Source organism: Equus quagga, chromosome 12 (assembly GCF_021613505.1).
Source record: "Equus quagga isolate Etosha38 chromosome 12, UCLA_HA_Equagga_1.0, whole genome shotgun sequence".
Taxonomy (NCBI): Eukaryota; Metazoa; Chordata; class Mammalia; order Perissodactyla; family Equidae; genus Equus; species Equus quagga.
This window is the reverse complement of record NC_060278.1, coordinates 58,251,334-58,264,797: the sequence shown is the minus strand read 5'-3', so window position 1 is coordinate 58,264,797 and position 13,464 is coordinate 58,251,334. Positions and strand designations below refer to the sequence as shown.

General features: G+C 36.8%; 1 protein-coding gene across 6 annotated transcripts in view; it reads right to left on the bottom strand.

The window, feature by feature from the left end:
* PTPRC (protein tyrosine phosphatase receptor type C) overlaps positions 1–13,464 on the bottom strand; it is a 117,311-nt gene that overhangs the window by 60,718 nt on the left and 43,129 nt on the right. For 3 of the 6 annotated variants that reach the window (XM_046679382.1, XM_046679384.1, XM_046679383.1), the window contains exons 3-4: positions 4,036–4,062; positions 893–1,153 (exon numbers count right to left, since the gene is read on the bottom strand). In XM_046679382.1, coding sequence (XP_046535338.1) covers positions 893–1,153; positions 4,036–4,062 — 288 coding nt within the window. The remainder of the gene's footprint in view (positions 1–892; positions 1,154–4,035; positions 4,063–13,464) is intronic. The other 3 variants (XM_046679385.1, XM_046679386.1, XM_046679388.1) reach the window with 1 other exon arrangement.

The window sequence follows — 13,464 nt, the reverse complement described above, 5'->3', positions numbered from 1 at the left end:
TGTTGCAAGTGTGTGTTTGTGAAGGTGAAGTGAAATGTGGAGGCTTTGAAATGAAAAACTGGGTGACATCACTCAGTCAATAAAAACAGTGAGCATGAAATGTTGCACCCAGCCCCGGGCACCCTCATCCTCACATTCCTTTTGTTAAAACTAGCGGCAATAAATTCAAACGTTTGCAATGTTTAGATCAGTCCTAGCCACTACTCTGCTGTGGTGGCAGGGAAAAATGGAGTCAAGATTAAATATACAGTCCTGTAGTTGATAGAAGAAGGCACTGACCACTTATTTAACTGCTTAATATGGCCAATAGACTTCATCAGCATAGTACTCAAAACACTGCAAGGTACCCTAAACAAAATGTCTATGGTGACGTTATACATGCTTGTGTTTCAAACTAAGATTAATGGCATTGGTAAACAAATAGCTTAGTTTCTTTAAGCAGACTATGTCTATAAACCTGTTTGCTTCAGAAAATGGACACATAGCACATTATTTCACCAAAGGAATAAACAACCCTCATGCTGGTCGATTTATGTACTGACTACGCTGGGAGACACAACATTAAACATAGAATGTGCAAATCGCTGGTGAGTCTGGATTCTAAGGAGCGTAAGCGGTCTTCCCTGGCAAAAACACTAACCACATCACTCTGATATTTGCTGTGAGCATGGCCACAGTACCTTCAATTCCACCAGTAGGATTCGCAACCTTAATTAATTAATATTTCATAAACATCTAGATGTTCCATATCTACACTCTAATAAAATCACATACATAGAAACTGAACACATAATTTAAAAAAAAAAAACTGTTCTGATAACTTTAGAATTAACAACAGTGAAAAAGGTCAAGTTTTCCTAAACCCCTTTTTGGGTAACATCTCTGTGCCAACCTGTTACATTAGGAGCACGACCTGTCAGACCAGGAGCATCACTTGCCACACCAGGAGCATGACCTGTCACACCAGGAGCACTGGCATTATCCAAAGAGTTCAGTGATACTTCAGCTGAAGTGTTGACGGGCCTAGGAGGAGAAGTGGTCTCTGAGGAGTCATTTCCTTGTTCAGAGGTGTTTGCGAGTGTGAATGCAGTGGTGCGAGCAGGTAAGGGGTCACTTCGAGGCAGAGTTCTGGCCTCTTCTGTTGCTTTCAGTTCTGGTACATTCATGGGAAATGGAAGAAGGAAAAAATAAATATGTGAATCATATCCTGAGACATATACCCATCTGAGTTTACCAAGTCTTCAGTTCATTATGGTGTGTATATAAATATATGTACATATATGTGTGTGTGTGTATATACACACACTGCACACCTATGATATATGGTACATAAATGTGTATGGTGTGTGTATATATATTTGCAAATGCACATACTTATATACACATGCATATATGCCAATACAGATGCATACAAAAGTATAGATATATAGACTTAGATAAGAAACTAGCTACAGGACAGTGACTAAAGATCAAAACGGAGAAATGAAGTTGAAAGCAGCTGTTCTCTGCCCTATGCCTACTCACTTACTGAATTCTCAACGGTCTAAAGCAATTCTGCTCAGAAGGAAGAAGCACAACATAGAAAGACAGTTAAAAGAAATTGTAAAGTACTTATCAATGAAGAATAGAGAAATACAAAGTCAGAAGGGGATCCTCAGGAGGGCTAGGGTTCCAGGAGAAAACAATAAAAGACGAAAGTTCTAGATACACACTGATTTTTCTTTTTAATTGATCAAATTCAAACAAAGCAAAGACTGGGTAAAAGACTAGAAAACAAAATTCATAAACAGATATACAAATGACCTACGTCTACCAAAACGTTTTTGGTGTCATGACAACAATAGAAACACAATTTGAGGTATTGAAATCCCATTTTCCACAGTTTTAATTCACTTTAGAAAGAAGAAAAATGTGATAAGGTGATGGTGACATAGTTACATGTGCAGCTGATGTGAGCAGACAAAGCGTAAAAGCTTCTGCAGGGCAAATTAGCACCATGTATTAAAGGCCTTTATATTTTTTCATACTCGCTTACTCAGAAAGTGTATTTTTTAATAAAAGAATGGGAAAATACACCAAAGTTGTTTTGTGAAAAACCAAAACCACACTGTAATCTCTGGATATTGGAATTATAGAGGTGTATTTTTCATAAATTTTCTGTTTAACATGTATTTACTTCTATGAATAACAAAATTCATGTTCGAGATTTAATTAATGGAAAAATGAATTATATCACAAGTACTTTAATTAGTTTGGTTCAGCAAGGTTGGATAAGGGAGAAAGGCGCAAATATGGAAGAAGGAGAGAATGGGAGAAACCAGAAAAGGAAGAGAAGTGACCAATTACTAGTTTGTTGTTTTGGGGTTAAACTAACACTGGTGTTGGTAAGGTTCCAATTAACCTTTTTGCTTTGAGAGAAATGCTGCAACATTCTCCCTTTATTACCCACTCCCACTCTTTTGCTAGATTTGAATTACAGAGAGACTAGAAGGAAAATCACTCCAAATACCTCTCAGAATATTGCTATATTATTTTGAAAAGTAGCATTCTTAAGGGTTACTTCTGGTCCAGCCAATTCAGCCCAGAGTAGATGACGGCAGTGTATTCAGAGAACTACCCTCTGGCCTAGAAGCCTTAACATCCTTGCACAAATTTTAATCTCAGTACACGTTCTCTAGTTTCATAAATAAGAATTTAATTTAGGATTAGAAAACATGCTTCAGTTGCCAATTCCACATTGTCCCTGTACTCCCACTTTGGAGATACTTTTGGTTTCCACTGATTTATATCCTTGTTGGCAATATTTGGGAGAGACCATTTGCATTTGCATTTAGCGTCTCTATTTTAACTTACCTGGTTTTATCATTTGGAGGCTGGTTATAAGAGAGTCAGTGCAGAGATAATGGAAACTCTCTCAATGAAGCGATGAGTCATCTACCATTTTAAGCATTCACTCCCTAATTCACCCCATACCCCTTGCCCTCCTGCAAAAGTAACCAGTTCAGATGGTAGAGATGAACTCATTCTTCTGTAACACATGCAGGTGGCAAGTAGCTTGTAAGTAGGTGGCATTAACGAGTCACAATCTGCTATGCATTCATGACTTTCATAGATTTATAAATGCCATAGTATAAAACTATAAAATTCTGATGTTAGATCTTTTACAAAATAAGAGAATATGCTGCTTACGTACTATTTGCATAATCCTCTGTTTCTGTAGTTTGGAATGAATTTTCATTTAATTATAAAAATAATTCGTGTAGTAACTCAGTTCTCGGAACATTTTGAATGTGCATTATAATTATTAAATCAGAATTGTCTTAATAGCTTTACTTACCTTCTTGATGCATACTGTCAACCAAATGATTAATCAGGAAATCAATAATACATTTTCAATAATAATAACTTTTAAGTGAAGTAATTTATTTTTAACTGGATGGAACAGAATTTTCCCCCTATTTTGTATTAATATGTATGAATTTATTTTTGGCATTTTCATTGCTTAAATTTAATTTATCAGAGGATTAGTACACTTGTTAAGACTGTTATTCAGTTGTAACAGTAGAATTTGGAAGTGATTATTACAAGATATATTAATAGTCTCAAAGCTTTTCTCTTGGACAAATATAAATATATATAGTTATGTTTAAAATTCTCTCTAATTTCTCAGGTAATTCCTTAGCCCATTTTTGAACTCTGAAGTTTTGTGATCTAACTTAAATTGACTTATTTGTAGTGTTAAAATTTTTAAAGAAATTGGAATTCTGTCATGTGATTTACTGTCAAGTTTAAGAGAAGCTATAATTTATACACAATAATACATATACAAATAATAATATGTTCAGATAGTTATCAGCCTTTTATCTCGTAAGCAGGAATATTAAGAACAAGAGAATGTCAAGAACTGTTCATGATTATAACATTTGTCCTTACAAAATGATTTCATTAGATAATAATAGAAAATTCTATCAACATTAAATACACAAACTTGGCAACAAAAAAAATGAAATAAGCAATACAAATATTAATTCTTACCAGGAGTGGTAACATTTTGGGCTTGTCCTGCAAGAAAGAAAACAAACATTCTCTTAGAAAGTTTCAAATTTCATACATATGTATATAAACAGAAGTTAGATTTATGTATATATACATCATCTCTATGTTAGTTAACATTCACAAAGTGGCCATTTTCCATACCTTTTACGCCAATGAAACCATATTCCTTTTCTTAATGTCATTTTTACAAAGCTCAAGTGTGTCGAAACGATGTTATTGGTTTTTGAATTCTCAGGTAAAATAAGAAAAAAATAGAATAAAGGAGAGCTATTGGAATTAATTTCCAGCCTGCAAAAGACTTTGGAAAGACCTTGGGTAAGTTTTTCCCAAATGCATTGATTTACTTAGAAAATGAATACTTACTGAGTACCTACTATGTGCTAGAATTATGCCACATTCTAGGGATATAATATGATCAAGATAGAGAAATTCCCTGCCACCAATGAGCCCAGTTCAGTGTGAGATATAGATTAAAAAAAGAATAAGCCATAGAGTGTGATGAGCAAAGAGACAGAATGAGCTATACAAGCACATAGAGGGACCACCTGGTTTAGACTTCCAGAGTTAGCGGCTGGCTCATGGAGGAGGTGCTAGAGAGGGTTTCTTGTATACTTTGAAGCTGTGACCCAAAGGATTATGAACAGCCAGCATAGTCCTAGAGGAACAAGAAGTTGGGATTTATCCCCCAGGCTTGAAATAGCCATTGAAGGGAGGTGTTTAAGGGGAGGCGTAATGGAGAGGCATTTCAATTTTAGATCAACCTTGTTGAGAAATAGAAAAGAGATTATCAGAAAGCAAAGCTGTGGGCAGGAAAATCAGGCAACTTAAAGTAAAGCATAAGAGAACGATGACGTCCTACATGAGGAAAATGGTACCAAAAATAAATAAATAAATAAATCCATGAAGCCCTTAGGAAGCAGTCGTCCAGATTCTGTAAATGTTTGGAAGTGATGAAGACAGAGAATGAGGAACAAGGAAACTATTTGGGGTGATAGTGTAACATACGAGGGAGTTGCCGTAGATAGATTGCAGGAGCTTTCTCTCATCTGAAGAAGAAAGAAAAGCAGATGGGAGAGGAGAATTTGATATGCTTGAGACATCCGTGTAAAGATGTTCAGTGGCATTTGGATGTAGCATTTAGTAGCTCAGGATATCCATCTGGGCGGAGGCTACAGATCAGCATATAGATGCATATTGCAGGTACGGAGGTGAAGGGGAGCCTCCAGTTATAAAAACAAGGAGAGTCTTGGATAGAACTCTGTAGTTAAATAAATATTTAAGGAGAGGGCCAGCAAAGGTGACTTGATTTTCTGTGTAGGAGGGAAGCTGAAGTCCACAAGATTTAAGAGTAGAGGGTGTTTCAAGAAGGAAATGATCGCGTCCAATAAGATGAGGACTAACATGGGCCGATTGGATTTATCATCTAGGTTCGTGGGAATGTTGGAAAGGCCACTTGTATTGGTGCGATAGGAACTGGATTCTGTCCCCAGTGGAGTGAGACATGTTTTCATCCTCCATCTTAATAAATGACTATTAAAAAGATCATAAAGTTCTTTCTCAAATGACAGTCAACTGACGTTGTGAAATGGAAGCAAGCATCACATGGAAGAATGGATTGACTAGTATTTATGGTACCTTCCTGCGTTGATACCTTATTTTCTGAGGACAAATTAATCTGAAATAATTTTCTCCTCTCAGAGGCTCCATCAGAGGGTGTGACTCAGTAGTCTTCAGTGACGTTACCTGGTTTATTCCTTGAAGTAAAATGTATTTGAATGTATTCCTTGAAATAAATGTGTGTGTAATTATTGAAATATATATAAAATGTTTTTGCATTTTCTTATTATAATTCTCTACTTTTTCTTAATCATTCATACTTAAATATTGTTTTAATTTCCATTATTTGCATTTTCTTCCCTCCTCTTGCTCAGTGTTTTTTTTCTTTTTTTGAGGAAGATTAGCCCTGAGCTAACTACTGCCAGTCCTCCTCTTTTTGCTGTGGAAACCTGGCCCTGAGCTAACATCTGTGCCCATCTCCCTCTACTTTTTTATATATGAGACGCCTATCACAGCATGGCGTGCCAAGCGATGCCATGTCTGTACCCGGGATCCAAACCATCGAACCCCAGGCCACTGAGAAGTGGAATGTGTGAACTTAACTGCTGCGCCACCGGGCCGGCCTCATCTTGTTCAATTTTTATCTTTCTATCCCATATAAAACAGCATTTTTATTTTATTTTTAGTTTCCTGTTAATAGTTTTCTCTCTCCTCTCATTTATTCTTATTTCCTTCTAACTTAACTTCTTAGAATTGTGGTGATTTGCAAAAGAAGTAAAAAGAAAGATAAAATATTAGTATAGCAGTAACTAACAGCTCCTCTGTGTTTTTTCCCCTAAGAATTGGCCCTGAGCTAACATCTGTTGTCAGTATTTTTTCTTCTTCTTCCCAAAGCCCCCCCATACATAGTTGTGTATTCTCGTTGTAGGTGCTTCTAGTTCTGCTATGTGGGATGCTGCCTCAGCATGGCCTGGTGAACGGTGCCAGGATCTGAACTGGTGAAACCCTGGACCACTGAAACGGAGCACACGAACTAACCACTCAGCCGCAGGACCGGCCCCAGCAGCTCTTGTGTTTTAATGGAAAGGAAAAAACCTTCATGGTAATTATTTGGTAAATAATCTAGCTTAGTGCTACATTCAAAATATTCAAGTTGGTTTGAGTGTATGAACACATTTCACATAATACACCTCTCCTCTTGATTTGAGAAATATGTAAGCTTTTAAATATCTAAAACTATTTTGATATGCTCTTTCTTAATATAAATGCCTAACCCCTTGGAACTTTAAGCAAGTCAATTCGATTCAGTTAGATTCAAGAAATATTTATTGTTTTGCTGGCATGCTATTAGGTGCTGGGTGGGAACATTATAAAGGCATGGTCCTTTGCCGTGGAAAAGTTTATAATCTGTAAGGTGAGATGTATATATACATCAAATAATCATCTAACTGAGCCATTCCTACTGCAGTAAATACTTATTTGCTCAACAAACAATTGGTTGAATTAAAGATTACTGCACATGATTATTGGGAGTAAGCCACTGGCCAGAGGAAGGGACCCAATGTGCAGCTTCTTGGCCTTTGCAGACTTTACTTTCTTGCCTCACTTGAGTTATCAACAGAAAATAAATGAAAAAGCCAAGTGGGAGACAACATAAAGATGGCTAGTACCAACACGGTTTAAGGAGCAGTATTGCGCGCGCTCCCGTCAGCCTGGAGAGCATTCGCATAAGAGGGTAGATCTGCCGCGTATATATGTTGGTCTGCAAAGACATTGAGGTCATAGACATAGCCAGTTACGACTAATAGTTAAAGTTCCTTCCGTCTGAGATCAGCCAGAATCGCATGTGGATGAGGAGGAGGAGGAAGACAGGCAGTCGTACCTACGTAGCTTAGAGTCTTGCATGTAAGAAGTGGTTGGTAAGTAGTTGTTGAATGATTTTGAGCATGAGTAATTGCAAGGGAGAACTCAAACAGAGTTGACGACACAGCGTTAGGAGAGGAGCCAAGAGCAAGTATCATAGGGCGCGATAAGGAGATTGAATTTTTTCCTGCGTGTGATGGAAACCACGGGATCAATGAATATAGAGAAGAAATCAAATAGCAGATTTGATGATAGAGAAAAGAGGAACCTTAATGTTACCTGTACCAGCTCCATCACTAATTCCTCAGACCACTGTACTGTACTGTTCTGATTTATTAGCATGTTGCCACCGAAATATGTAGCACAAATGTTATAGAGCATTTTATGAAAGGGAATTATAATTTGTCACATATCTATCATGGAAATGAAAAAAGGAATACTAAGACAATAAGGAAACTATTTCTTTTTTAACCGAAGAAGTATGAATACTAGAGTAAATATGCTAGAAATCTTTCCAACCAGTAGACTGTTCCTTAGGCCACATACCTACGAAATGCCTCAGAGATATTAATTCCAACTTGTTCAAAAGCACTGGATTTATTTTTAAAGGAAATACATGATGTAGAGTATTTTAATCTGTTTTGAAAAGGAGGGCAAGGTAAGTTACCAAAATGGAGAAGACAGTTTCTAGAGATTTATCTATTTTAGAGAATAATTCAGAAATGGTAGTTTATTATTATTAGTTGACAATAGTTACTGAGTGTTCACTGGGTGCCAGACACTATGTTAAGCCCTCTGCTTGGATTTTCTCCCTTAAGCCTGGCAGCGACCCTAAGGAGCTAGAGAAGTCAAGCATCTTGGCAAAGTTCACAAAGCTAGTACGTGCTAGCCCAGGCTTCAGCCTGAACCTGTCTGGCTCTGCAGGCCGTGCTCCCCACCCTCAGGCATCCCGCTTTCCTCATTAACTTGTCCCCATAGCCTCTCCTCTCCATCTGACCGCTCACTGTGGAAATCCTTTTGCCCAGCATTTTAGGTTCCAGAGAGACTGGTGTTTATTAAAAGCTCATAAGTTAAGTGAAAAAGCGTCTTAATCAGGATTGGACTACAGAGTAGATGACTAATAGTGCTATAAATGCTATGGTAAACTTGATCCTAAATATAGGTATTCAGATGGAATTATAGTTTGCTGAGTGAATGCTCTATGTATGATACGGACAAATAGTAGAGGAAATTCAGAGGTATGTCATTTAAATTTACTACAGAATATTATTTTGACAGATGAGTCAATGCAACTATGGTAACATCAAACAAAAGTATTACAACTCACAGCCCTCTCGTCTAGCTGTGAAGAGGCTTCTGGAGCTTGGGAACAGAGTAATAAAACATCTATCTATTTCTGGTCTAATCATGGCCTCACATTCAATATTGCCCCCAATCCTTTAATCTTCAATGCAACAGAATTTAGCATCTGTGGAAAGCAACATGATAGCTAAAGATTGGTCCCATCAGTCGCATTTTCCTTTCTTCCACGTTCATGCTGAATTCTCAGAAAGCCTTCTCCAATTGACTAAGCATTTACTTTGTACCCATTTATCTCAGAATCTGATTCTAAATTCCTCCACTGAGTGATTTTTAGGCTATATAAAACATTGTAGCTTATCTTATGTTTTATTTCATTTTCTTTATAGAGTACTACACAGACATACACAGCCTTTTATCTTTCTGAAAGAAAATTCCAAGCTTTCAGCATCACAGTTGATACTCAGTGTAAGACTAAAATTGCGTATTCTCGGGGTCACAAAATCCCTATAAGCAGATTTTTAGTCCCTGTAACACTTTTAGTCAACACAATAAATCAAATGAAAATTATTTTGGGACTCAAAAAATCTTATAGAAGCTCTCTAAAACAAAATTTAAAAACTGCAAGCCACTCCCAAATTTAAGCCAATGTCCTTAAGAAAATATTCAGGGACTACAGCAATGCAACTTGAAATGACATCAATTTCAATAAACCATATATACTAGACTACATAAATTTTTTAAAATATTTCCATTTTTAAAAAAATCATAAAATTTAACTACAAATCTCAAAGTAGGAACACACATAAAGGCAGCCTATATTAAAATAGCTTAGTTAAAAATCTAACTATAGCTAAAGAACATCTCCCTCCAGAAAAATCATCTAATGTCTTTTACAAAAATGTAAGCAGTATGCTAACAAATACTTCTATGGAGACTGTCTCTGCTTAAGAGATGAGGTAGAGGATAGGTGAAGTCACTTAAATATTTAGAGGAGATGATACTACCAACGTCTGCAATAATTTGGCGGTGTCTCATCACATTTTGTGATTCTTCTCAAGTCGTCTGAGCAATGACTTCAATTGTCTGTTGAACTTCATATATGCAGACATTACCAAAATCATAGATAGGACTGTGCTGAATCCTTATTGCTAAACAAGAAGACCTGATAAGATTGGGTCTGTCAGATCCGTAATAATTTCATGACCTACCCATTTGGCTACAGTATATAGTCACGGAGTGCTGTCCTTGGCCAGGGCAATGCAGAAGAACTAATGTGGTTATCTCTGTTGCTTGACCTATGTGGACAGCCCTGTATGCTTTATACCCTAGTTCATATAGTACTGAAAAGCAGCCATATACTGTGAGCAGAGTCAAATAGACCTGGAAAAGGCAAATAAAACCGCTGCTTTTAAAATACTTAATAGAATAGTAAGTAGCACAATAAATACCTATTTAATATTAGGAGAGTATATTCATATAACTAGCACTACAATTTATGTAAACATATATATGAACAGTGTGGGAGGGTGTGGAAAACAGGTAAAGAAAAATATATGAAATAGCAGTGAGAATTAAGCAGGCGTGCGTATAGGTTTGGAACAATAAAGAGAAGGCATCAATATTTCTAAAAGCATGAACTGCATTGAGCTCTCTCTTAAATTCTTTAAGCACATCAAATAAATATAATAAAACAGAGCATAGTATATACTTGGGTTTCTATATGTTACACTCTGACTTTACTCTTCTGAGGACAACATTTTCTACTTTTTTTCTTTTAATATAAGTGCCTGTTTCCATTCTTTAGACAAAGGAATATTTAGAAATGTTCCAGCAGGTGGCACCATGGCACCAAAAATCTGTAAATCATTTAACCCAGTGCTCTTTTCTGCTTATAATCCTGTTGTGAATCACCAATGGAATTGACTAGGTACATTAAACAGCTGAAGATGTAGATAACAGAGCACTTGATCTTCAAAGCTGTGTTATTCTAACACATGTATTGTTACTGAATTTACCTTTCCCAATATGTTTCTTTTACAACTCAAAATGTTTAAGTGGTCGCAAATCAAAGTTACCTTGAAGTCACACCCCTAAGTCCCCAGTCAGAGATTTCAGCAAAAACTAGGTAGGAATCAATTGAATGAAAATGACATTTCAAAAGACATACTTGGGCTTCAAATACCACCCATTCCCACCTCACCACCCACAAAAAAGAAATGGAATGCCATTTCCAAAGGGATCTAAACCTGTCCATTTCCACAAGTCTCAGGAAAGTACAAGGACAGAGGGTGAAACTGAATAGATGAAATAAATACTCATTCTCAGCATCTGCCCTAAAATGTGGCATGTTTTGAAGGTTGAGAATGCATCCCTGACCTCCATAAACATAAAGGTCATACAAGACTGGAATAAGCAAATCAAGACAAAAGATAAGGGTCAGCTAAAACAGACATGCGAGCGTGGTTTTCCTTGCTTTATAAGGCATGTAACAACACAGCACATACACAAAATAAAAGGATTCTACTTTTATTTACTCTGTACACCTGATATATGGTCCACAGACAGCAAATCCAACAAGTCTTATATCAAATTAATAAGTATTTATGGAGTAAGCACTCTGTGCAAGTGACAAACAAGGTATTATCTGGATTTCAGAGAACCACAGGAAACAGTCTTTCCCTCCCGCCATTAGCTTATCAGTAAATCTAAGGATGATAGCAATAATTTACTGAAACATTGTATCAGACACTATGCAAATCTCTTTACATATGTTTTTGCATTTAATCATCCCAGAAGCCAATGAGTTAGCAATTATTATTCCTATTTTATAGAGAATGAAAATGAGATTTAAACAAGTTTAGTAAATTGTTCACAGTCGCACACTTGGGAAGTGTTAGATGTGAAGGAGTGTCTAATAATAATTTTCTTATTATTTACGCAGACTTTACGTTAAAACATTGGTTATAGTGTTATTGTGCCTGGAATCTCATGAATAAAATGGTTGCCGCTTACCACCAGAAAATAATTTCAGAGATTTCAACTCACATAGAAACGTGGGACGTTAATATCTGTTGATATGTAGTTCCTTTGGTAGATAAGCAAACTAAGACTTATTAAGCTTAAATGTCTTTCTGATTTCATGCAATTTAGGAAGGTCCACGATTTACAAGCTCCACCAATTACTAGAGAATTTCAACTTACAGTAGTCCCCACTTACCCGAGTTACCAGCAGTCAACCCTGATCCAAATATATTAAATAGAAAATTCCAGAAATAATTCATAAGTTTTCAAGTGCACGACATTCTGAGTGGCGGGAGGAAATCTTGTGCTGCCCTGCTTCATCCCACCCGGGACGTGACTCGTCCCCTTGTCCAGCAGATCCACTCTGTATATGCCACCTTCCAATTAGTCGCTTAAAAGCCGTCTCGGTCATCAGATCAACTACCCCTGTGTCACGGTGCTTGTGGTCAAGCAACCCTTATTTTACTTAATAATGGCCCCAAAGCACAAGAGTATTGAGGCTGGCAATTCAGATATCACAAAGAGAAGCTATAAAGCACTTCCTTTATGTGAAAAGGGGAAAGTTCTCGACTTAAAGAAAGTAAGCTATACGCTGAGGCTGGTAAGGTCCATTGCAACTCTTATAACAGCATATTGTTATAATTGTTCTCTTTGCCTAATTTATAAATTAAACTTTAGCATAAGAATGTATGGATAGGAAAAGACATAGTGTATATAGGATTTGGTACTATCCCTGGTTTCAGGCATCCACAGAGGGTCTTGAAACATATGCCCTCTGGATAAGGGGGGCCGCTCTACCTTTTTTGGAGTCTCATTCTTAATTACTAATGGACATCAAAGAAACACTGGCGAACCCCTTAACAGGAGAGACAGAGACAAAGATAAACGGAAGAGAGACCCGAGAGAAACAGAGATGACACAAGGAGCAGGAGAAAGCCTGAATCGACTGTAATTCATATTCTCAGAAATGAGACAACATGGCGTCCATTAACAAGGAGCAAGGGGTAATAAAGAGCAACGTTTCAAGATCAAGAAAGGAAGTCAATAGACACTGGCTAAAATGTTTGAAAACAAAAAAAGCAGTACGACGGAAAATCTCATTTAAAGACGGCACAAAATATCTTAAAGTGTGTGTTTGCTTCTGGCAAGCAGGAATCGAGACGGGGAGTCAGATGGAGCAAAGGACTGGCCTTGTTTACTATAGACCTTATAATACCGTTTAAACTTTCAACCGATAAACACACTCACACACACATTTGAATAAAGATACAAATAAGAAAGAAAGGGATCAGTATATGAAATTGAGTTGAGGAGAAAAAGAGCAAATGCACAAGGGTGGAATAAAATCAAGGAATTTGTTATTTTTAAATCCAGCAGTCATAAGTAGCTATCTCCCAAAGGATTGTCATGAGCAACATCACAAATATTCCTGTTCACATGTGAATACATATAGTATGCACACGCATACACCTCTAAAACCAGGCATGTATTTGTATGTCTTATATTTGGCTTCAAACATCATGTTATCAATTTCAGCCATGTTGATTAACTACACAAATAACAACAAAAAATTGATCAATGGAAGACGACCCTCTGTAAAAGATTGGTTACTTTGCCTTATTTGCTATCTTAAAATGCTTATCTCTAAGTCATGGAGAAAAAACA